The sequence below is a fragment of the Aethina tumida genome, chromosome 2 (genome assembly GCF_024364675.1).
Source record: "Aethina tumida isolate Nest 87 chromosome 2, icAetTumi1.1, whole genome shotgun sequence".
NCBI lineage: Eukaryota > Metazoa > Arthropoda > Insecta > Coleoptera > Nitidulidae > Aethina > Aethina tumida.
In genome coordinates this window covers 24946253-24970663 of record NC_065436.1, presented here as the reverse complement: position 1 = coordinate 24970663, position 24411 = coordinate 24946253, and the positions used below count along the sequence as shown (strand labels likewise).

The following is a 24411-nucleotide window of genomic DNA, read 5'->3' as shown; positions in this document are numbered from 1 at the left end:
AGGAACAGTGAATGAACAGTAACTAAGGATAATTTTCACTTGAATCACTGAAAGACCATTTTCTCTTAAAGTATTTTTTATTAAAATTACTTTTTACAAAAATATTAGTTACAAGCACAACTACATAATTAAATTGAATATTGATTTTCAAATATCAATTTCAATTAATAAGTCTTATTCAAATAACATTAAAAACTTCAGTTAACTTGGTTTCTTAACATATAAAATTATTATCACATTTTAAATAAATAAAGTAAATATAAACTTCAAATGTACAAGGATCCATCAGAAGGTCCCAAATAATGTAAAGATATTAATATAACATCTATAATTGTCCAAACTCCCAATCCACCAAAACTAAATAACTTCCCAATTCCCTCTTGCCATTGTCCTAAGTAAAACCTATCAGCTCCAAATCCTCCCAGTGTGATACTCAAAGCTAAAGCAGTAGACCAAGAATGTCCCCTTGTCCAATTACACTTAACATTCTTGTTGAAACTTCTACGGCCCAAACAAAGAATATCACTTTTTACTGTACAATTTGAAATGTAGGTATTTCGTGGGGAACTTGCAGAACTACAATGAGCTTTTTGTACGCAGTCGTGTTGCCAATGAGGCGTTTGATAGCAATATCTGCAGTTGAAAGTCCTATTAAATTGTCTGTCACCAAGGCACACCACCTGGGGCAGAACTGAGCAAGATGCGTTTGAATCTTTGCCATAAATGCAAGAGTAATTGAAAGTACAGCTGATGCAAGGGTAATTTAAATCTTTGCACTGCGAGTTTGATGGACAGTGAAGTACCATGTCCGGTATGCCTTTCGATATTAAATTCTCTGCAGTGGGTGCTTCTGTTTTGGATTCTTCCGCCATTTCAGTTCGATGCACGTTGTTTACCAAAAATGAGAGCAGAATAAATGTTGCTCTTCTGATATTGATGTGCACGCATCGCATGTTTTACCGATTGTTTTATTGATAGCAGAATTTTGAAAATATTCAAGGAGACATAACCTCTAATGACGATTAGACAACTGTCAAAGAAAATAATTCGCTTCACCATAGATTAGATTATAGAACACCGCCATAGTTTGAAATTGAAGTTCAACCGCCTCTAGCGCTAGCATTCATATTGTATTGACAAAAAACTATTGGTAACTAAAGTTTTACAACATTTTTCAATTATAGTTTTTTAAAAGACATATTTGTCGCAATCAACAAATAAATATATATAATTAAAAACGGAAAACTCGTTCCAATTTACAGATTCCTTCTAATGTTTTCCAAGTTCGAACGTAAATGTCGCTGTTATTTTGGGTATTTGGTGGTGCAATATATCATCTGTCTGTGATGTCAAGGATCCAATCGTGTTGGAACTTTTACAAGAGCAAACAAACAAAATTAATATGTTAATGCTCGCTGTTTACTAATCCACTTATTTAGTTTAGATATGTTATTGCAATACTAAGAGAAAACTCAAGTAAGTTTGTTATCATATATTTATTAAAAAACGATTAGTGTAATTCGCAAGAAGTGGGGAAATACCGGAAATTTTATTTTCTTACGATTATTCTAGCAGTTTAATAACACGTCAGTCTATAAAACATTTTTATGTGTTCTGATAATCACAATATGTCGTGTCAGTCATATCTGTTCTAATAGAATCAATTTTTAGGATATGAATCCATTATTATTGTTATTGGGTTGCCTGTTGGCACTGCAGGGATGTTACGCCCCACCTGTAACCCAAAATAAACAACAGGAGGCTGATTCTGATGAAAAGAACTTGGAGGACTATATGGAATATCACAGATACCTCAAAGAAGTGGTAAATGCATTGGAATCTGATGCAGACTTTAGAAAAAAACTGGAGAAGGCTGAAGAAGCTGATATAAAATCAGGTAAAATTGCCGAAGAACTAGAATTTGTTTCTCATCATGTTAGAACCAAACTGGATGAAATCAAAAGAGTCGAATTACAAAGACTGAAGGAGCTGATGGAGCAAAAAAAGAAATTGTTAGACACAAACTCCATTGATGCTGATGATCCCATGCATCATCATTTGGATCATTCCAATCCACACACTTTTGAAGTGGAGGATCTGAAAAAGTTAATTGCAAAGACAACCTCTGATCTTGCTGAAGCTGACCGAAAAAGACGTGAGGAATTCAAACAATATGAAATGCAAAAAGAGTTTGAAAAGCAAGACAAGTTAAATCACACAGTTGGAGAGGAACATGAGAAACTGGAGAAGGAATATAAGGTAACCTACTATATTTTATGTGAAAATTTAAGGTAAATAGCTATGCTGAATATGTGTTTTATGCTTTTATCACATATCTAGGTCAATGAAAGTGTATCAAATATCTTGATTGAATATAAACAACTTTACAATTTATATTTCATAATGGTACTACTAATTTGTTTATCACAGTTCTGAAAATATAACTAAACTATTATTTAGTAATTTTTTTTAATATAAACAATATTTAAAATGCATATTATATTTAAAAGGAAAAAGAAGAGAAACATAAAAAACACGAAAAATTGCATGAGCCTGGCCACAAAGCGCAGTTGGAGGAAGTTTGGGAGGAGCAGGACCAAATGCAGCAAGATTTTGACCCAAAAACATTTTTCATGCTACATGATCTTGATGGTAATGGCCTTTGGGACCAGGATGAAGTAAAGGCACTATTCATTAAAGAACTGGAAAAGATGTATGAGCAGGGTCATCCCGAGGACGATATGCGAGAAAAAGCTGAAGAGATGGAGCGAATGCGAGAATCTGTTTTCAGAGAAATCGACAAGAACCGCGACATGTTCATTGATTATGAAGAGTTCTTGGCACAGACCAAGTCTAATGAATTCAACCAGGACAATGGATGGCAGGGTCTGGATGAGCAGAAACCATACACTGATGAAGAGTTGCAGGAGTACATTAGGCAGCACCAACTCAACCAAATTCCACAAGGATACCAGGGGTAAGAAAAATTTTTGTAATACTACGTTTACAGATAAATATTTTAATTTTTTTGTTTAGGTATCCTCCACAAGGTTATCCAAATCCTAATTTCCACCCAGCAGTGGGCTATCAGGCTGCACCACCTGCAGGCTATGCACAACCTCCTCCTTATCATCCTAATGCAGTTCCACAAGCTGGAGAGTTCCACCCCGGTCAAATACCGCATCAGCCTCCACAACAATTACCTGTAAGTAAAATATTTTTCCCCCATTTTTTAATAGTACCGCAAATATTTTATTCTTTTTTGGAAACAGCCACATGTTGTACAACAGCAAGCTTATCAACAACAACAACACTACCAGCAACAGCAAGCTTATCAACAACAACAACAACAACAGCAATACCAACAACAGCAGCAGCAATATCAGCAGGCTCCTCCACAACAGCAACGTCAACCACCACCACCACCACAACAGTATCAACAACAACCACCCCCTCAACAAAATCAACAAACACAACCACAACAAAATCAACAGATACCGTCTCAACAAAATCAGCAAGTAAATCAAGGTTGACCGCAACAATAATTCATTTGTACACACATATATAATTTGAACTTACATTTTAGTTCAGCCTCAAGGTAATGCCCCCCCACCAGCAGTCCAAGTGCAACAAGGGTATCAGCAGCAACAGGCCCCTCAACAACAACAACAACAACAGCAACAACAAGGGTACCAACAACCCGTCCAAAATCAACAAGGGGGGCATCATCCGCAAGCGCAGGCGCAACAGGTGAATCAACAGCAGGCTAACGTTCAACCTGCACAGAATCAAAACGTCCCACAGCAAGGTGGTGCGCCTCCTCAAGTTAATCGTGTATAATGTACATGTTCAGCATTTATGATTTGCAAATAAAGGTGCATTTATATATTTTCTTTAATCTCAACGAATGTTTAAGGGGATTTTATACGAATTCAGAAAGAATTACTGTTTTTGTTTTTTTGGACACTAAATTATTTGTGTAATAATTCTGTTTTGTTCCTACGTTATTTATAAAAGAATATATATTAAAAAATATAATTTTAGTGTTTTTTTCATATATCAAATTAACTATAAAACTTTTTCGGTATACAATATATTTATTTGCTTTGAAAAATTAAAAAAGTGTTTTACAGATTTCGATAGTTTATACCTTCAAAATATCATACTAAAATTTCAAATGAATATATCAAATAGTTTTTGTGTTACAGCCTTCTAAATATAGCCGCTCAACAATAAGAAAGTTACGTTTACTACAGGGTCTACCAGTATTATTTTTCGGGCTGTAATGATGAAAATATTTTTATTGATCTAACTATTTAGTGATGTACAAACTTTTATATTTTATTATAACTTTTAATCGAGCAACTTCACGAAGTTGCTGTGATGAGTAAATGCGTTCATCAATTCCGGTGCTATGATTTAAAATGCATTTGAAATAAATAGACGATTAGTGATTGTGATGAGCCTTTTGGGTATCGAAATAAGCCAACGACCTGCCTGGAAAAAGGGTCGATCATCTCGAAGAAGAGCTTCAACAACCCAACAGGCTCTTTTTGGAAACAGGCCCTTGTTAAATTTCATTTTTTTTTCACAATCGTGGGTAAAGGTTTAGACCAGAGGTGGCCAAATTTATTTACAGAAATTATATTTATTGAAAACATAAATAAAAGTACAAAATATGTGTATTGAATATAAATATTAAAATTAAACACATTTATTTTACTTCTCTTGATAATTCTAGAATAAAAAGGGAACTGGAGTACATTTATCGAGAGTCACAAATAATCCTTCAAAGAGCCGGATGTGGCTTTCTAAACGCAGGTTGGCCACCTCTGGTTTAGACAATTCCTATTTCAAAATTTCGCTGTATATTCATTATTAATACACAATCCTAAACGAAAATTTTTCATTTCCAGCATGGTTCTGGTTCTTAACGGAGAGTATCATCATTTATTTTACTTCTCTTGATAATTCTGGAATAAAAAGGGAACTGGAGTACTTTTATCAGGAACCACAAATAATCCTTCAAAGAGGCGGATGTGGCTCGCGAACTGCAGGTTGGACATCTCTCGTTTAGACAATTCCTATTTGAAAATTTCGCTGTATATTCATTATTTATACACAGATGTATCCTCCAAATTATTAAATGTTTGATACAGTATTTTTCTTTAAAAAATACGCAAAATTCCTAGGTGTGCCCATTAACTTGACATTAAATAAATACAGAAAAGATTACAGAGAATTCCAAGCCAATAATTATATAATACAACTGTAATCAGGTAAATTTTAAAAAATAACCCTTCCTTAGGTTTCAATTTAATTTCTATTTCCATCTATTTTTAATTTTTTTGCTGAACTTAAAGTATATTTTAACTTCATGTATTTGCGTAATTATTAAAAGATTCTAATTTACTCATAAAACTTGTATATTTAGTCTGTAATGTAATGAATAAATATTACAACTACAATTTTTGTAATTGATTAAAGATCATAACATAAGAAGTTAAATTGGCAAAGAACTCAATAAATTTATTATCTACTTTTTTTAATTTAATTGATATTAATTTTGGACAGTATTTAATTCCCACGCATAATGCACCCATCAGTTAACTTTTCAAAATACCTAACATATTTGTTAGTACTCGATGAATAAACATTATTCATACAAAATAAAATTAATTACGACGTTTATGTATTCAGAATATTTGTGGTTGTTTACAAATTTGCATATTTCCAAACAGTGAAATTATCATAACAAAACCATTCACGATAAGAAAATTGCTGTTGAGCGTAACGCGTGACCGAGAGCTGTTGATCAAAACCTGCGGGCGAAAATCTTAAGGTGAAAACGGTACTTTTCCGGATACACGAGGTACTAGAAATCTTCGAAACGACGCTACTGGCTTTATATCAAATTTAAAGTCATTGGAAAGAGGGCATTAGTCCCCATATATTATACATTATCTTATCTGTAAAACTGTCGGCTGGGGTCAAAATCACATGGAAGCCAATACGAAACTCAACCTTATTGGAATGTGTTATTAGTTTACTCGCTATCAGTGTTAAAGGGTTTTAATAAAAATGATATTGGTGACGTTGCATTTACATTTTGATTTTTAATCCAGCTTCAAAGTATGTATCTTTTGATTTACCACGTATTTAATTAATTTAATAAACTAACAAACTTAATTAGTCTAAATTATACCGTTTAGTTACGCGCAAGGACAAATTTATTTTGATTAACACCTACAGCTGATAAAAAGTGAGGTTATGTAAAACTTGTTTTGTGTTTATTGTTTTATTACTAGTTTTTTAAATTAGGTATACTTAAACAACGTAAACAATCCTAATCGAAAATAATCATTGATATAATATCGCACAAGATATCGCCCCGATAATACGTCGCAGTGCATTGCACTCCGTAATGGAGTGAATCATGCCTCATGTATTTTTTAATTTTTGATTTCCAGGATGGTTCTGGTTCTTAACGGAGTCCTACAGGAAAAATGTCCAGCGGACACACAATCTCTATACCACACGCACCCTGTTTACCGGGACACCGCAGGGCAACTACTAAACATCCCTAACAAGGTTATTGGACCTGTTGGATTACTGTATGTACAACAAAGGGAACTGGCCGCCACCGGGCCCCACGACAAGAGCATCAGCATACTGGGCTCGGACGATGCCACTACTTGCCTTATTGTTGTAGTCAGACACTCTGGGTCAGGGGCAGTGGCTCTGGCCCACTTAGACGGATGTGGCACAGATGAGGCTGTTTGTACCATGGTTCAGAGAGTCCATGAGCTTGCGATTGGTAAGTTTTTTTTTTAATTGTTTTTTTTAATGAATTATATTTTTTATTAATTCCACTATATTTTTGTATTTTAAAAATGTATTAATATTTTCAAGTTACTGCACTTATATTTTATAGGTATTATCATTTTGATGTTTATCTAAAACTTTGAATATTTTAATTTTAATAATAATTTATAACATAACATTGTTTGGTTTTAATGTAGGATATCCAGAGGGTCGGATTGAGTTGCAACTGGTGGGAGGCTTCTCCGACGCCCGCAACTACTCCGAAGAACTGTTCTTCAACGTGATGAACTCTTTCCACAAGCATCCGATGGAAATCGATCTAACATTGGCTTGCGTCGGCGAACTGAACACCACCATCAGGGGCTCGATTCACTGGCCCATCGTCTACGGTATCGGCGTGAACGTTAAGACCGGAGAGATCTTTCCGGCCACGTTCCCGGACAAGGGACCGGATCACTCTCTCAGATGCGCCAGGCATTTGACAGGTTGTCTGTATATTTTACTGCTGACCCCATTAACAGACTTGTAATATGGTGTTTTTTTCTTGTAGGCGATCCAAGGGTATTGGACATTTATGATTATAACATGGGCATGCTGCGCATAGGACCATTCAATTATGAGCCGCTGCGTGGTGTCGATTTGTGGCTGGAACAGTCTGATGAGTTTATATTGCAGCATTTGAGTACGTCACCGGAAGTGGAGCCGCCGCATTTCGTCATGCAGATTCGTACAACTCTCAAATACATACAGGACAATCCGTTCCCTGCTGTCACCGTTTTCCGTGATAATCGTCCACATTATTTTCGCAGAGATGAACATTCTGGTAAAATTATTTTTTTTCTCTTAATATATATTTTTTATTTCCATATACATTTTCAGGAATCTGGATACCGGTGAGATTTTGATGACTGAAGATTTTTATTGTTTATTGTTTTTATCCTGAAGATGTAACACTATTTTTTATATATTTAACAGGATCGCTCCACAGCCTAGTAACAGTTATATTTATGTAAATACCAGAATATTATCTATAAATTATATATTTTTATATATATTAAATTACAAAATTCTAATTTAATGTACAATTTTATATTTTATTTTAAATTTTACTTAAAGCACAAAACAAAATTTGTATGTGACAAATTCTGAATTAAAACATTTATCTCTGTTAATAAACATCACATAATCTCATAATTAAAGACTTGAACATGGTTTTTGTATGTTGTTTGTGTAAATTTACTTAATAGATATTTGGAATTGGAACGCTTTTCTTGGAAACTGTATTGATGCCATATTGTTAGATCTTATTGACTGTTAAATTAGAAATTTTTTTAAATATGCAGTTACAAGATATAGTTGTTCATTTTTAGTTAATATTGTATAATCTGAATCTTACTGACTTATTTTGAGTATCATTATAATACATATTTTTATTTTTTGATATTATATTTAGGTTGAGTTTTAATGAAAGGGGAATTTGCCTTAACTAGTTTAGGTATTTTAATTGTTTTTAAAATGTGTCTCCTACTTATTTTTTTTACTTATATTTAAGATTGTGACTAATTTATCAAACAATTAAAAGACTGATTTGTACCCAGTGGCCATTATCATTATAATTTTTTCCCCGGCAAAATAATTGACTTGTATAAATTGTTCCTTTTGTATCAATCATTTAAAAATTTGTGCAACTTAATTTCCAAACGAAATTGTATGTCATTGTGATTTAGATTTGTTATTATCGGCAGCTATTTTATTAATACTTAAAATTAAGTTGTACAAAATATTTATTATTACTCAACCACAAAATAGTTATAAGTAAACTATTTTTATTAAGCTTGTTTGTTCAAACATTTTCTTATTTGTGATAGTTGTCTCTCTACAAATATAAAATGTGTTTGCAAAGGAGTTTCCAGTGCAAGTAATGTTAAGTTATTCACATTTTATAGGTACATGATTTATATATAAGTTTTGTTAATTGGGTTGTTGAATTTGAAAATATATATTGCCAATGCTTTAAAAATATATTGCTATGAATATATAGATAATTTTTACATGAAGTATTTTATTTATCCCCCCTCAATTAAAAGACTGTCTTATTGTTAGATACTTTATTTAATTTCTCAAATTAGATATTGTATGCAACAACCTTATGTATTTAAAATAGGATGAAAATTAAATTTTCGTCATACTATAACTAACGTTATATTAATATCACAAACGTTGCTGAACAAAAAATACTCTTCACTTTTTTCCAAGTTTATTATTTGTACTATGTCTTCTGGGCGACCATCTCAACGCTCCACTGTCAACACATAATCGTGGCCTTTTATATTGACTCGATTTTATATGTTCATCAACAAGTTTTGGGGTTACACAAATAACATGCTGGCCTTTCCAGTATTTGACCATATTCATACTTTGCAATGTCGATATAATGTCGGTCTGCGTTATACTTGTCATTTGACTCAAATCTTTAATTGAAAGCGTTCCTCGGAAGTCCCGTAAAATTTCTAATAAAACCCAACTCCAATAACTTCGATAACTAAGCTTGCCCAAGTCACTTAAAGGCTGTTCTGGACTACCTACTGCCCCTTCCATTCTTGACAATTCATAGCTGAATGCAATCAAAAGTTTACCATAGCCTTGTCGTTGATATGGAGGTAGGGTCAAGATACATGCCACATTGTTACCATCAGGTGATTCTTTCTCCTACAAAAAACAAAATCTTCCAATATTTTACAAAAATATTACAAATTAAAACTAAGAATTTAAGTTTTAAGAACTTCAATTAAAAACAATGCAAAAAGGATTTAACATAATATCTATACCTTGGAAAAATATCCAACTATATGTGCTCCTTGTTTATCAACTTCACATAAGATGTAAAATAAGAATGGCTCCACATCAAAATATAAAGTTTTGTGATCTAGGAACAGTTTTGCAAGCAAACATAAGTTTTGGCAATACACCTAAAATGTTCATAAACTTTATGCAAAAGTACTGTAACAAAAATTATCACTTCCTACCTTATGATCTTTACCATCAACTTCATACACTGATAGAGTGCCTTTCCTGTAAATTTCTTTACCTACTGGCTGTCTCCAAGTGCATTCACTCTAAAATTTTATTTTATTTAATTTTTACATTAGTTTTTATAATTATACATACCATGTGATATCTATAACTTTTTTCCAATCTCATGTATTTTAGGCAATATTCACATATCCATAACTTGCTTTGTTTACCATATTCCTCAGGGTAAGGACTAAAATACCATGTATCTATTTCAAATCTGCCTATTTGAATTTTATCTATATATTTTACTTTAGTGATCTGTTCATGCTCTTTTTCTAAAGCTGCTGTTGTAGGATCCATTTCAGCATATCTACAAAAAGTTGCACATAAGAGCTGATAAATGGTGTATGTAAATCATATTACGTCTTTTGAATATGATTAATTTCATCATGTCTTCTTTTTTGATTCCTTGTAATTTTTCTATCAGAACTATCAGCCAACAGATCATTAACAATTGGCCTGTCTTTCCAAGCCTTAATGTCGCCTGGCAGTTTTTGTCCACTCTCGGTCAAGTTAAACCTAGATGACATGATTCTTCCTCTGGGAACCTATAAGAATGTGTTGAAATTTTGTTATCAAACTTCTCTTGCAACATACCCATTCATCCAGACGTCGGTTGTAACCTTCATAATGCACATAATATTCCCACTGCCTCTCTGTGTCATTATACCTAGTTTGTATTATTTCTGCGGGATCTAGAAAATTCAAAACATGTAAACAAAGCGGTAAGGTTATGTGAATAAAACTTACGCCAAGAATCGTCCGATCTTCGCACCAAATACTGTTCCCCGATGTCCAAGGGCTGTTCTTCCATGCTTTCGCTGTCCTCATCGTTTTGGTTCGACGGTTTTTGTTCGCTTTCAGATTTTTTTCGCATTGTGTCGGTTGGAGCGTCCGCCACTTTCTCAGATTCGGCCATGTTGAATGTGCACGACGTAATGCGCGTCGACATAATAGGTTTCACCGTTTGAGCGTCGATACCTGGTTCCATTTCGAACTGCTCATTTTCAGGCATTGTTTATTTGGTTTAAGCCACAGATTACAATTTTTCAAGCTCAGTTTTCTGACATATTTTTTCGCTATTCGTAAACATTTAAACTGGTTGAATTTCAACGAGCATAAGATCAATTTCTACGGTCAACTGTTTTTGTTTACTTTTATTTACCTGTAAAATATTGTTAGTTTATTGATAAATGTAGCAACAGTTGATTACTTTAAAATCTTAATCAAATTATAAACATTTTAATTAAATAAATTAAAATCTACATTTTTTTACAAATTTTATACATCACAAAATTGATAATTGCATAAAAAAATCGTAACAAACTAAATAATGTGAGAACACTGTAACTCAAAAAGTTTTTAAAACGATAATTTGAAATTTTAATGTTATTTTTGAAGGTACAGACCAGGGGTGGCCAAGCTCCTTGATAACCAGTCATTTTTCAAGTTTGAAATGTTTCGCGAGCCGCAATTAAATTCGTATTTAAAAGATATGCAAAAAGGCATTAAAAAATTTGTTTAATTTGAAATTATATTTATTGAAAACATAAATATTTATACTGAAATTAAATATTAAAAATTTAACACATTTATTTTACTTCTCTTAATAATCCTGGAATGAAAAGGGAATTTGGGTACATTTATCGAGAGACACAAATAATCCTTCAAAGAGCCATACAAATATATATTATGTTATTATTTTATTAATAAAAAACAATTATTGTTTAGATTTTTATTGAAAATTATTAACTTTACATTAGTTACAGAAATGTAACACATGAATTATCCTCAACTATAAAACATTGTAAAACTAATATACATATTCAGGCATATTAAATTTAAACAAATATAAACATTTATATTTGATTTTTCTCTTCACAGTTTTTAAACTTATCTTATAAAAATAAACCTGAGAACACGTCTGTTCTACAATACATACACACATTTAAAACTCTGTCATACATTTCTACCATTTTCCTCGTCCTCCGCCGCCAAAACCGCCTCGGCCACCACCACCTCCGAATCCTCCACGTCCGCCGCCACCGCGACCTCCGCCAAAGCCGCCACGTCCACCACCGCCACCGCGACCGCCTCCGAAACCGCCACGACCACCGCCGCCTCCTCGGCCGCCACCAAAACCTCCTCTTCCACCTCGGCCACCGCCTCTACCGCCGCCGCCGCCACGTCCTCCTCCTCCTCGCTTTTGTACACTTCCTGGTGGTTTGGGCAGGAATCGTTGCAACGGTAATAGTTTTGCTGGGTCGATAAACAACTGAAAAAGAATTAATTGCCATTAAATTTTAACATTTGTTACACATTTGTTTATTTTACATACCTTTTGGTTCTTCTTAAAACTACTAGCTTTAACGTCGTCACTTAACCGCACGGTCACCGAATAGTCTCTAATATTTCCGAAGATTTCGTCAATTTTTCCAATCTGTTCCATGTTCTCCAGATAAATGGGGGCGTTGAAGAAAGGTACATCCTCAATTTCCACTTTGCACACAAGTTCATCTTGACAGGGATAGTTGTAGTAGCCTAAGGGAATGACTCGTTCCGGTGGACCTTGGTCAAAATTTCTGCCACCTCCACGGCCTCCGCCGCCTCCTCTGCCACCGAATCCGCGGCCACCACCACCACCGAAGTTCCTATTGCCGCCGCCTCCGCCGCCAAAACTGTTGCGACCACCAAATCCACCGCCGCCACCACCTCTACCTCGGAAAGACATTCTGAAATTAAAATTTAAGCAATTGAAGCCAAATCCACGTGTTACATATAAACATAACCTCAAAAATACTACGGCTTTAATTAAAAAATATATATTTATTTTAAAATTCATTTACTTCACAATTTTAATAAAAATAATTTAATATATATTTAATATTAATATTTAATGGTAAATAAAAGGTGTTTACGACAATTTTAATTTAAATCAATTAAATTTTTACGAATTTCATTGCATATAAATTTTAAATCACTTCACAATAAATAACATTTAAGGTACAGAAAAATAATACATATTATTATTTAATAGTATTTTACCTTTCGTTTATGATAAAATCCTTTGAATATCCGAAATGAGAGTCGTGTTGACTTCAAACTAACCCCAAAAGCTTATGTGTTCTGTAAACAGAGTCCTCCTTTATTCTATGTAAGAAAGTTTATGCGGCAGAAAACTGTAAATATGGACACAGAACGACACATTAACCTGCACCGAATGTGACCTGTGACAACAAAATTATGGGGTTTATGAATTTAAAATCACCAGGTTGTGGTGGTGGGAATTAGGGGGAGGAGTTTGAGTAGCGCCAATTTTAATTTGTAAAAAAAAACAAAATTTATCTTAAATCATGAATGTAAAATATGCAAATATTTAATTATGTATTTTTATTAGCAGATAATATTGACTATGTCACAATCTATATTTAGTTTATATTTGGGACAAAAGTAATTAACACATTAAAATAAAGGTGATCCATTTTTTTTAGAAATAGTTTAATTATATTACTAATTAAAATAGGGACTTCTATAATCAGTTTACATCCACCATGTATATAGTTGGAAAATGTATTTACAAATATTATTGTACAAATATTAGAAATTTGTTAAAATCATATTGGTATAAAAATAAGTCGTTTTTAAGATTTTAACTTTGTTAGAGTCATTTTCATATGCTAAGTTCGTTTAATTACATAAGTATATGATCACATATCAATTCTTCTGGCCTTGCGTTTCTTGAATTTGCTTTTGTTAATTTGATCACCTGCTTGATTTTCATCTGAATCTGTATTAGAATTTTGTTGTGCATGGTTAGCATCATCTATGAGATCATCACCAATATCATCTTCACCCTAAAAAAGAAAATAAATAAAATTATTGTAATTGCATTAGGTTTATTACAATTTATTATGAATATAAATGACTACTTTGAATATGAATTTTGTGAAAAATATTTTTAAACATACCATTTCATCTCCACTGTCCTTCCCACTTCTCTTACTTTTGTCATTTTTATGAACAATTATATGTTTAGGTGGATAAATTAGATCTATAACACATACCAAAACCTGTAAAAAAATAAAAATATAAATAAGAGCTACATGGTAAAGAATATCAACTGAAATTAAAAATAAAGTAAACCATTACTTACCAATCCAAGAATAGCACCCATAACAATTGTAGCCAAGGCAAATATCAAGTATGATCCCCATGTTGGCAATCCAAAGTCTTCCATAAGTTTATTGTGCAAATGCTGAAAGATGCAATAAATATACAATTTAATACCACAGCATTTGATTTTATAAAAATAATTATGATAGATCTTACACGTAAAGTTTGTGATAATTTGAAAAATGATGACACAATAGACATCTGAATGGAGTCTGGAGATTTCCAACTAGGTGTTGGCTCAACTTGTTGCCATTTTTTATCTTCAACAAAAGAAGTAAATGAATCTTTATCTCGAGAGCCTTTATATTGTCTGAACTCCCCATTTAGTACACTGTAAAATAAATAATAATTTTCATAATAAATAAACAAACAATACAAGATGAATCACAAATATATTAAATAAAATATGGGGATACTTACTGAAAAATTGTGGGTAGTGCTGTAACCATAAAGCGACCACTGAGGCCAGGAGATGTTGTCACATCTACTTGGCCAATTTTGATTCCCAAACCTGGAGATATGGCAGCAAAATCCGCCCATGTTTGCTGAAGGGCTTTACAGGCTGGACACCAAGGAGCATAACTACAAATGAATATAAAATTTTTTTAGGCAATTGTACTATGGTTTTTAATCACTAAGACTAATAATGAAATGGAAATTATTTTAATTATGATTATATGTCTAAACATGAGAACTGGCAAATAGTGCCTTTTAGTTATGTCCGTTTTTTAAATAATATATTATTATTATGAATAAGTATTTATTCATTTTTAAAATTATTTTGAAATTTCCTAAATAAATTTATTTAAAATATTTTTTTAAATACATGAGCAGCTAGTTAAAACATCTAATTGGTCATATATGCCGGTATTTCGAGTTAGCATCTGTAACTTTCATTTATACTGACATAATCAGGTGCAAAACCCTTAAACATTGTTTGACACGACAGCACCGAATTTACAAAAGGTGACTAATAACTTACAATTCTATCATCCATTCGTTCTTTAAAATCTCCGTCCAATTATCCTCATTTAATTCAATTACTTTTTTCTGTCCATTAACTATCAAAATGCAATAACATAAAATAAAACCGATCAAACACTTCATTTTGCCGCACGCCATGTTAAAAATGTTTGAAAATCATCCGCATTGACAGCTATGTTTAACCAGTGTTTCGAGGTCACTGATTTTCAGAGAGGTAAAAACCTTAAGATTTGTTGAACCGGTAGATCTCTGTTAAACAGCTTTTGAGTATTATCTTGAGGGACAGAGCAAACAAACGACTACAATCTGTAATTTATTTAAAAGTTCTAAAAGGAATCTGCATTATCAATTTGAAAACAGTTTTCTATTGTTTGTCCAATAACCTAAAAATAAAAACAAGTCTCACATGTGTTTATTAACAGTTCAAAATATCACAGAATTTCTTTTTCTGTGAAGATTAATTTGTTCACAGTCCTACTTTTTCTTTGTTCACAATGAAGAAAGGTAATTTTAGCAAACCAGATAATCAAGAGTTTGAAGATAATTATGAAGAACAAATAAAATGGTTTAACAGGGTATGTAAACACATGATTATTTTAACATTGAAATAAATTAATACTTTATAGATATCACAAAAATGTCCTAAAAACACTGGTACAATTACTGATCAAATTATCATAGAACTTAAAGAGGAAGCAAAAAAGTGTTATGATTCTGAAGTCATCAGTTATGAAACACGTAAGTTTTAATATTAGAAAATATAAAAGGTTATTAAACTAACAATTTTACAGGAAACTCTAAAACAAATTCAAATTACAAGTGGATTAAGACTGTGATGTCTAAAGGAACAGTATCAGATAAAATTGCTGCTCATGTTGTTGCAATTCAGGATGATCCTGTATGTAATTTAGAAAAAATCAGGTATCTTGTGAGCATGGTTAAAGTTGGGAAAAAGAAAGAATGTACTTTAGTGATAGGTACGATATATTAATAAATTAAAAAATAATTTATTCATGAAAATTTATATTTCAGATACATTATCAGAATTATTTATAACTGACTTGTTAAAACCAGATGAAAAACTGAAAACTTTTGACCAACAGCCTTTACTGAGCCTTAATGATTTGGCTTCAGGAAATGCAATTACTAGGAGAAAGATTCTTAGCATGTGGTACTTTGAAGATCAATTGAAGGAGTTGTATGCCTTATTTATTTCTGCTTTAAATACTGCAGCACATGATACTGTTGATGCAAATAAAGAAAAAGCAATTTCTGCTATGTACAACTTGTTGAGTGGAAATCCTGAACAAGAAAAGGTATGTGCAATTTATTAATTCTGAGGTTAAATAAAATTCTTGCTAATAAAGTTAATCGAAATAAAACTGTTTATTAAGTAATGAAATGAAATGTAATATTTTACATTATAGTCTTCAATGTTCTTCAACCTTATTCACAACTATTATCCTGGAATTTTCTTCCAAAGTAATTGGGTTGTTTCGAATTTGATCCATAAATGTTTTATCAACTGTATTTGGCTTTTTGAAAAACACAACAACCTTCTTTTGTGAATCACTTTCCCCCAACTGTTCATAATGAACCCTCCTTGGGTTATTAAACACTTCGTCTTCTCTAAGATTAAACTGGTTCAATATGTTCCTAATTGAAAAACTGGTTAAATTAAAATATTTGCTGTTCAATTTTAAAAGCATCTGATTTTTAAAGTGCCTCTTGATATTTTGCCATGGTTTATCGACTATTTTAAGGTTCTCTAATGATTTCCAGAATATATCATATTTAAGATTTTCAAATGCATTGTGTTTTATAATGAAATCCAAAATAGCTTTTTCCTGATGAACTGTGAAAATATCTTGTTTCATTATCTGTAGCTGTTTCATTTACACTGATAACTAATTTTTATGAAAAATGTTTGTTATGAGATGATGAAAGTGTAATGACAGATGACTTGAACTGATTTTGAAATTTGTATGATATTGGTTTTACTTTTTATACAGTATGTTTTTAAATATTATGAAAATAATAACAGCATGATTTCATATTTATATTGAATGTATACATTATTAATAATTAATTAAATAGTAAAATTGTTTTATTATTGGTTAAACCTATTTGTACATCTTAGAAAACTTTTTTTAGAACCTGTTGTCACATATTGTAAATAAATTTGGAGATCCCTCCCAGAAAGTTGCATCCAAGGCAATTTATTGTTTAACTCAACTTCTCTTACAACACAATAAGATGCAAGGAGTTGTATTAAATGAGATAGAAAAAATGATATATAGGAGTAACATTTCAAGTAGAGCTCAATATTACAGCTTGTGTTTTTTATCTCAGTTTTATCTTAGCCATGAAAACGACGACATTGCTAGAAAGCTTATTGAGGTATATTTTTCATTCTTCAAAGGATGCATTAAAAAGGTTTGTTTATATTAACAATTTAAACAAATTTGTTATAATATACTGATTATTTTAGGGTGAAGTCGACAGTAGAATGATGTCTGTTCTACTAATGGGTATCAAAAGAGCTTACCCATATGCAAAACTTCAGTATGAGAAGATAAATGAACATATAGATACCATGTACAGACTTGTTCACATGGCAAACTTTAACATAAGTTTGCATGCCCTTACATTATTATTTCAAGTTGCTGATTTCAGCAGTAATATCAATGATAGGTAAGAAAAATTCAAATATTTTGAGTATTTTTCCAGAATTAAATTGTCCAAAAAAATACAAATTTTATTATTATGTTTGTTTTTTAAATTTTTATATGTTGTTTTTAGGTTTTATTCTGCTTTGTACAAAAAACTGGTTGATCCCAATCTACTTAATACCACACATCAGGCAATGTTGCTAAGTTTAATTTATAAAGCTTTACTTAAAGATAAAGATATAGATAGAGTAAAAACATTCATAAAGAGAGTATTGCAGGTGATTAATTACATGTTAACAGTTTTTAAAAATTTTTATAAACATATGTTTTGCAGATATCACTGTATGTATCACCATCATTTAGTTTTGGCATATTATATTTAATAAATAACTTGATGTCTAAAAAAGAACAACTGGGAGCGTTCACATTAAATCAGTCCAAATTGTTAAGTTTTGATGACGACGGCGAGGAAAAATATGTAGATATCAAAGAGGAAGTCATTGAAGAAGATGAAGTGAGTTTTAAGTTTTTTCAATATTTTATTGAATCATTCAATCTGAAAAAAGTTATATATAAAATTAATCATTATGATATATTTTTTTAGGATAATAAGGATGTACTTCAGGAAAATGGTTCAAATGAACAAACTTCATCAGACGCTAAACAGACACCTAGTTGGTTCCATGCAATTAATAGTAATAAAAATGTCACAAATAACACTGATTTCAATCCTTTGGTCCGAAACCCTTCATATGCGGGGGCAAAATATGCGGCATATACGGAGTTACTTTTATTGCAAAATCATTTTCATCCTACTGTGTCAATGTTTGCTTCAAATATAATGAAAGGTGAGTATACTATTGTTAAAATTTTCATTAGAAATTAACGTGCGTATTTTAGGAGAATTTGTTAATTACGGTGGTGACCCTTTAAAAGACTTCACGTTGGTCAGATTTTTAGATAGATTCGTTTTCAAAAATCCTAAGAAAGATGTTGAAAAGCAAGGTGCCCATCCAACATTTGGCCAAAGAAAACTGTATAAGCCGACTGGTGTAAGAACTTTACCAATCAGTTCAATTAGTTACATAACTGAAAATGAAAAAAACATTCCTGTTGATGAACGATTTTTATACCAGTAAGTAAATGTTACTAAATAATTATGAGAAATACAGGAAGTTGTAAATTTTCCTTTATAGCTACCTCAAAAAGAAATATGAACTCAAAAAAAATGCAAAAGATGATGATGACAACAGTGACTTGGAATCAGTTGAAAGTGAAGAGTTTGAGGAAATGCTTGATAAAATGGCAGGTATCAAAGATTTTGATGAAGATATTGATTATATGGAACAAGTTGGAGATAGTTTAAAAGCAAAGAAAAATAAGAAAGCTTCAAATGATGACAGTGATGATGATATTGACAACGATGATGACGAAAATGATGATGACGGTTCGGAATTGTCTGATTTAGGTTCTGAATCAGGAGAAGGTATGTACTAAATAGTAAAATAATATTAGTTTGAAATTGTTTAATTATTTTAAATTTATAATTTAGATATGCTGAGTAATGAAAGTGATGATGAAGATATGGATGATGAGAGTTTTGATGAACCAAGTCAAACCAAAGGCAAATTTAAAAATAAGAAGAGTAATAAAAGCGATATCAATTCTTTGTTTGCATCAGCTGATGAATTTGCCACATTGTTGGAAGATGAGGGAGCTTCATCTGTTACACCTGGTGGTTCAAATAACTTTGCTTGCAAAGATAATGCTCGTACGTATTAGAGAATGCTTAGTTAAAACATAATTAATACCAATATTTGTTTTAGAACAAAAGCAATTAGCGTGGGAAGAGAGTCGTGACAAATGGTTGAAAGGATTTAACAGAGCTGTAGGTAAAGGACACAAAGAAAAGAATTTTGGAAAACGAAAATCGTTCCAGAAGAATAATAATAAAAAGAAGAAGCTTAAAAAATAAATTGCACATTATGATGATCAACAAAAAAACCCAAAAAACTAAACGTTGTATAAAATATACTGTTCAATTTTTATTTTAAAATAAATTTGTTTGTACAGTTATCCTTATTTTATTCTTATTAAGATTAGAAATAGAAGAGAAGATTTTATAACGTAAGTGGTAAAAAGTTAGATATTAAGAGTATTCAGTTTGTATGCAAATATTCGCAAAATTTTCTAAATTTAGTGTTTGCCTTTAGTTAGTGGCGCTATATTCGCGTATCTGTAATTCACACATCTGTTAATAGATAATAGTATATTTTAATTAAAAAAAGTTATTTATTATTGGATGTTACAAAATCGGCATTAGATATTTAAACTCGGAATTCTTAGAGACATTATCGGTATTCTTTGCTAATTCTACTGTATGGATTGTTAGTAAGTATACGTTACGCCCTCTATTGTGCAATAGAATAGTGAGAGAAATGATCTCTATACTTTTCTGCGATTATTGTTTTTTCTTTGTCTTGTACCTAAACATAGATTAGCAGATCTACCTGTTCCAGATCTAGGCAACAGTTTATAAACAGTATTTCAAATTCCATGATGTCATTCTGTGTGCAAAGGATTTAAAAATTAACAGGAGTAATTTAAATCTTCAGATCAAAAACGGCGTTTACAGCAATTTGGCTCTGCTTTGATTCCTTTGAACATTGTGAAGTGTACCGTTGTTTATTTTGTAAATACACAACACAGTTTATTTGTGTTAGAAGGTATAACAATTTGTATAAAAAACATTGTACCCAAATTGTTAATTGTTGTATTTTTAGGTTAGGTGTTCTTTTTATCCACTAAATACAGAGCAACTAATTTCGAAAATGGTTTGTGATAAATGTCAAGCAAAGGTTGGCAAAGTTATTACACCAGATACATGGAAATCTGGAGCAAGGAACACCACAGAATCTGGTGGTCGTAAGATTAATGAAAATAAAGCTTTAACAGCATCAAAGAACAGGTTTAATCCATACACTTCTAAATTTGAAACATGCAGGTACTGTCTGATTTTATTATCTATAGGTATTATATATTTTATTAAGAATGAACCCTTCATTAATACACAAATGCATGCATACATTTGTGTAGCAAATTGTATGTTTTATATATATATTAATTTTGAATATTTTGTTTTAGAATATGTCGACAGAAAGTACATCAAGTGGGATCACATTATTGCCAATCGTGTGCATATAAAAAAGGTATATGTGCTATGTGTGGAAAAAAGATTATAAGCACAAAGAATTATAGGCAATCTTCTGCCTAAGAAGTTAGACTGGAAATTATATTTTTAATTATTAATTCCACCAATGTTACATGTACAATTATAATTTATTGTTAGAATTTTTAATATATGTATATATCTAATGTAGTGTTTTATTTGCCATTCTTAAATATGTCACTTTCCTAAAGGTATTCAATAAAAATCAAAAGTCAAAACTAGATTTTAATAAATAAAACATCTTTTATATTACAAATTTATTAATAAATTAAAATTATAAAAATTGCATTGCTACATTCTAAATGATAATATAAAATTTAAGTAAATTATTTTCACATTTAATCACAGCCATAATTATATGTTCGGAAGTATCCTTTCGTCTCTAAATTGCCTACGCTATATAATTAATTGCGTTAAGTAACAATTCTTGTCACAACTTCAACAACGTTAGCATTCTCAAAACAATGTTGACAGTTTAAATAATACTTCGCTGAACTTAATTTTTGCACTTTCGATATATCTATCTATGTAATTCAATTAAAAATTAAGACAGCTCGTTTGGAGAATACCATACATCGTCACATTCTTGCTATATTGTTAACATGCAAGACATTCATTGAATAAGCCTAATTGCCTATTATATATTATAAATTGATGCATTTTAATATGCACATAATATGTACACAAAATGATATGAGATAATCCGTATACAATTAACAAAATTGATGTTTCACTTGTGCGATTATTCAGGTTTGTTAACGTTCCCGAAGTTGACATAACGAACGCACCAATTAAAAGCGTCCTCTTGATTCGAGCAGCACATCGGATATACAAGCGGTGATTTGGTGGTTTTGGCACATCTTTGGCAAACTTCAATAGTGGGCTGAAATATATTAATAAGAAACGGTACAGATAATACGAATTTTTTTTGTGGTAATGTCTAAAATTATTTTATACCACGTCGTGCTAATAATATTACTAAATCTATCTATACTTACACTTTCGTCTGAACATTTGTCTTCTACGCCGTCTGGAAATTCTCCTAGAAGACCAGGTCTGGTTGCTGCATTTTGTATTAGTAGAAATACAAGCAGGAACAGTGTAATCTAAACGAAATATTAAAATTAGAAGAACATACTTCTACCGCATGGAAATAAATTTTTCTTATAAAAGTTTATCAAATTATTTATTTTTCTGTGTTTTTAACTTAAGTGATTTATGTTTGCAATGTACAGTAGTAGTAACCGGAATATACTACTGCATGTATAATTATAGTCACACTACACTAACATTTTTATTAATAATAAAATTTTTGAAACTGGCAGTATTCACGAGATAAAACATTTAGTTTATAGGAACATAACATGAATCTGTTTGTTAATAACATGATGAAATAAAATTTTTAGTCATATTAACCTCGGGCAGTTTAGATAACATAACTGGAGTTTATTCAGTATCTTTGAAAAGATTTTATTGCTTATTTACTTCGTCTGTCGACATATTATTGACTGCTTAATTAGTAAATAATCAATTAAAAATGTAACTGTGTGTCCAAATTAATTTATTATTGGAATAACTTCAGTCTAATTAATCGTTTATCAATCACTAATGAATTATCAATATATTTATGAAACTTACATCCTTATTACTTAATTATTTTAGTCATCCAATATTTGTCCGTAATTCCTAAACATCTTTTACTGAGAGCATGATAAAATTGTAGATTATTTTAGCAGTAAACTAATTTATTAAATAATTTATTAACAATATCAATCAAATTTTTAATTTAAAGAATACATATTAGATAAACTTTCTTAAACATCCTGAATATATATATATATATATATATATATATATATATATATATATATTTGTCAACGTCATTTTACAAAAAATAAATTAATATAATAAAAATTATTATAAAAGATGTTGCAACAAATGTCCCACGATTACTTCCAGGTTAGATAATTTATTGTATTATAGTGCAACATATTTGTATTATCAGGACTATAAAATTTATTGCAACACCAAAATGAATATAAATGACTAATATTATACGTAATGACCGAAATTCGGCAGACGATCACGAAGAGAATTAATGATATTTATTTTTTCGGATTGAAAACATACATGAGTGCATATTTAATAAAAATATGAATTATATCCAATATAATTAATTAATTTGAAAGTTTTCATTCAATAAAATGAATTAAATTGGTTATTACTGTTAGCTGTGTACATGTGGTAGACGCACATGTTCTATTTCAAACTTCCAATTGTTACCGATAAATAATTTAACTAATGCAATCCGTAACAAATGCCATGTGATCTTATATTTAATTAAATTTTAATGTTCAATTCTTTTGGAATTTTTTAAGACTTATTCATAAAAGATCACTGATTTCTAAATAAATATTTAATGGAACACAATGCTTACAATGAATAATAAACAATAATTAATTTTCCCTTACCTTTCTTAAAAACTCCATCTTAAATAGTCCTCAACAAAACACGGTTAATGGGACGTTAAAATTACGCATCGAGCACTCACTCACTGGCAACTAACTGCCCACGCCTCAAATTAAGTATATATGCAATGAAATAGTCCCAAGTCCATTAATTAAAATTGATAATGTCGATAGATAAAATAGCGCAAGCAAAAAACATGCCGTGTCTCCAGGAAATTGGAAGCACAATTCGTTGGAATGCAGACAGTACACCCTTATACAATAACATGACCTTTGATTTCTTCATTTCGGAATGTACTGATAAACATACCTCCAGAAATACATTTACATTTGTGTGATACTGCAGTCTTGGGAACACTACGAAAATCATAATTTTCAACATTGAAATCATGTTTACGTTTTATAAATAATATTTTATGTATAATTTATATATATATTTTGTAACGTAGCCGTAAGATGTATACATTATATAAACAAAGAATAATCTGTACTCATTTCAAAGTTCTATTTAAAATTTTGTTTCTGCTTTTGAATGCATATTGTCAATCACTATTAACATTTTTTAATTCTCTCATATTTAGAGTAATAACTTAACATAATAATACTTTAATTCAAATCACTCAGTATTGAATAACATGCTCTATTACAAGAGAACAACACGTGCACTAATCATGATAATATTTGCTTTAATTAATTAGTTAAAATAAATAGTTTTATGCATCTCCTTTAAATATATATCATTTTTAATTATATCAAATTAATTATACAATGTCAAATTACTTCTTTTATAAATTACCATAAGTATTCAACGTGTTGATAAAGATTCGATCATGTTCGTATTTTTATAATTTCTTTGTTAATTCAGTACAATGCAATTAGAAATCATTTAACAAAAAGAAAAGTGACACAAGTATTCAGTAAATTAAATTAATTACTTAAGTTTTATTTAATTTACTCTGGTATATAAGTGTGGTTATTGGATACA

The 24411-nt window shown here is 30.9% G+C and overlaps 9 protein-coding genes across 16 annotated transcripts; 4 read left to right on the top strand and 5 right to left on the bottom strand.

Annotated features, from left to right (window-relative positions):
• Positions 1–64: 64 nt before the first annotated feature.
• Positions 65–1042, bottom strand: LOC109596586 (TM2 domain-containing protein almondex). The gene has a single exon (XM_020012151.2). The coding sequence runs from the start codon at positions 951–953 to the stop codon at positions 267–269; it is 687 nt and encodes a 228-aa protein (XP_019867710.1). The 5' UTR covers positions 954–1042; the 3' UTR covers positions 65–266.
• Positions 1043–1344: 302 nt separating this feature from the next.
• Positions 1345–3886, top strand: LOC109596570 (nucleobindin-2). 2 transcript variants are annotated; one of them, XM_049963031.1, is made up of 6 exons: positions 1345–1476; positions 1672–2259; positions 2511–2977; positions 3037–3205; positions 3273–3528; positions 3587–3886. In XM_049963031.1, the coding sequence occupies exons 2-6, from the start codon at positions 1675–1677 to the stop codon at positions 3838–3840; spliced, it is 1731 nt and encodes a 576-aa protein (XP_049818988.1). In that variant the 5' UTR covers positions 1345–1476; positions 1672–1674; the 3' UTR covers positions 3841–3886. The 2 variants fall into 2 exon arrangements, with proteins under 2 accessions (XP_049818988.1, XP_049818989.1); XM_049963032.1 differs by lacking the exon at positions 3273–3528.
• Positions 3887–5737: 1851 nt separating this feature from the next.
• Positions 5738–7951, top strand: LOC109596607 (protein N-terminal asparagine amidohydrolase). 6 transcript variants are annotated; one of them, XM_049962914.1, is made up of 5 exons: positions 5738–5872; positions 6471–6817; positions 7023–7313; positions 7376–7648; positions 7705–7951. In XM_049962914.1, exons 2-5 carry the CDS (start codon positions 6472–6474, stop codon positions 7728–7730), a joined length of 936 nt encoding a protein of 311 aa, XP_049818871.1. In that variant the 5' UTR covers positions 5738–5872; position 6471; the 3' UTR covers positions 7731–7951. The 6 variants fall into 6 exon arrangements, with proteins under 6 accessions (XP_049818871.1, XP_049818870.1, XP_019867732.1 ...); XM_049962913.1 differs by lacking the exon at positions 5738–5872 and adding an exon at positions 5938–6132; XM_020012173.2 differs by lacking the exon at positions 5738–5872 and adding an exon at positions 5944–6132 and having other exon boundaries at positions 7023–7310.
• A 967-nt stretch (positions 7952–8918) lies between these two features.
• On the bottom strand, positions 8919–10867 carry LOC109596606 (histone acetyltransferase KAT8). The gene is made up of 7 exons (XM_049962912.1): positions 10651–10867; positions 10498–10595; positions 10264–10448; positions 9994–10210; positions 9852–9941; positions 9654–9794; positions 8919–9534 (listed from the first exon to the last, which is right to left on the bottom strand). The coding sequence occupies exons 1-7, from the start codon at positions 10850–10852 to the stop codon at positions 9067–9069; spliced, it is 1401 nt and encodes a 466-aa protein (XP_049818869.1). The 5' UTR covers positions 10853–10867; the 3' UTR covers positions 8919–9066.
• A 753-nt stretch (positions 10868–11620) lies between these two features.
• LOC109596584 (probable H/ACA ribonucleoprotein complex subunit 1) lies at positions 11621–13119 on the bottom strand. Its single transcript, XM_020012150.2, has 3 exons — positions 12946–13119; positions 12239–12632; positions 11621–12175 (listed from the first exon to the last, which is right to left on the bottom strand). Exons 2-3 carry the CDS (start codon positions 12629–12631, stop codon positions 11870–11872), a joined length of 699 nt encoding a protein of 232 aa, XP_019867709.1. The 5' UTR covers position 12632; positions 12946–13119; the 3' UTR covers positions 11621–11869.
• Positions 13120–13456: 337 nt separating this feature from the next.
• LOC109596582 (thioredoxin-related transmembrane protein 1) lies at positions 13457–15304 on the bottom strand. The gene is made up of 6 exons (XM_020012148.2): positions 15056–15304; positions 14494–14655; positions 14230–14404; positions 14054–14155; positions 13869–13970; positions 13457–13754 (listed from the first exon to the last, which is right to left on the bottom strand). The coding sequence occupies exons 1-6, from the start codon at positions 15193–15195 to the stop codon at positions 13608–13610; spliced, it is 828 nt and encodes a 275-aa protein (XP_019867707.1). The 5' UTR covers positions 15196–15304; the 3' UTR covers positions 13457–13607.
• A 143-nt stretch (positions 15305–15447) lies between these two features.
• LOC109596580 (CCAAT/enhancer-binding protein zeta) lies at positions 15448–19805 on the top strand. Its single transcript, XM_049962741.1, has 13 exons — positions 15448–15632; positions 15684–15795; positions 15849–16034; positions 16090–16373; positions 17212–17493; positions 17549–17751; positions 17860–18007; positions 18064–18243; positions 18334–18577; positions 18630–18864; positions 18926–19215; positions 19282–19500; positions 19556–19805. Exons 1-13 carry the CDS (start codon positions 15552–15554, stop codon positions 19702–19704), a joined length of 2613 nt encoding a protein of 870 aa, XP_049818698.1. The 5' UTR covers positions 15448–15551; the 3' UTR covers positions 19705–19805.
• A 399-nt stretch (positions 19806–20204) lies between these two features.
• On the top strand, positions 20205–21104 carry LOC109596589 (cysteine-rich PDZ-binding protein). Of its 2 annotated transcripts, none has more exons than XM_020012155.2 (3): positions 20205–20455; positions 20518–20733; positions 20874–21104. In XM_020012155.2, the coding sequence occupies exons 2-3, from the start codon at positions 20561–20563 to the stop codon at positions 21001–21003; spliced, it is 303 nt and encodes a 100-aa protein (XP_019867714.1). In that variant the 5' UTR covers positions 20205–20455; positions 20518–20560; the 3' UTR covers positions 21004–21104. The 2 variants fall into 2 exon arrangements, with proteins under 2 accessions (XP_019867714.1, XP_019867713.1); XM_020012154.2 differs by having other exon boundaries at positions 20206–20455; positions 20513–20733.
• A 66-nt stretch (positions 21105–21170) lies between these two features.
• LOC109596587 (uncharacterized) lies at positions 21171–23612 on the bottom strand. Its single transcript, XM_020012152.2, has 3 exons — positions 23430–23612; positions 21957–22064; positions 21171–21841 (listed from the first exon to the last, which is right to left on the bottom strand). Exons 1-3 carry the CDS (start codon positions 23445–23447, stop codon positions 21701–21703), a joined length of 267 nt encoding a protein of 88 aa, XP_019867711.1. The 5' UTR covers positions 23448–23612; the 3' UTR covers positions 21171–21700.
• Between the last annotated feature and the right edge of the window lie 799 nt (positions 23613–24411).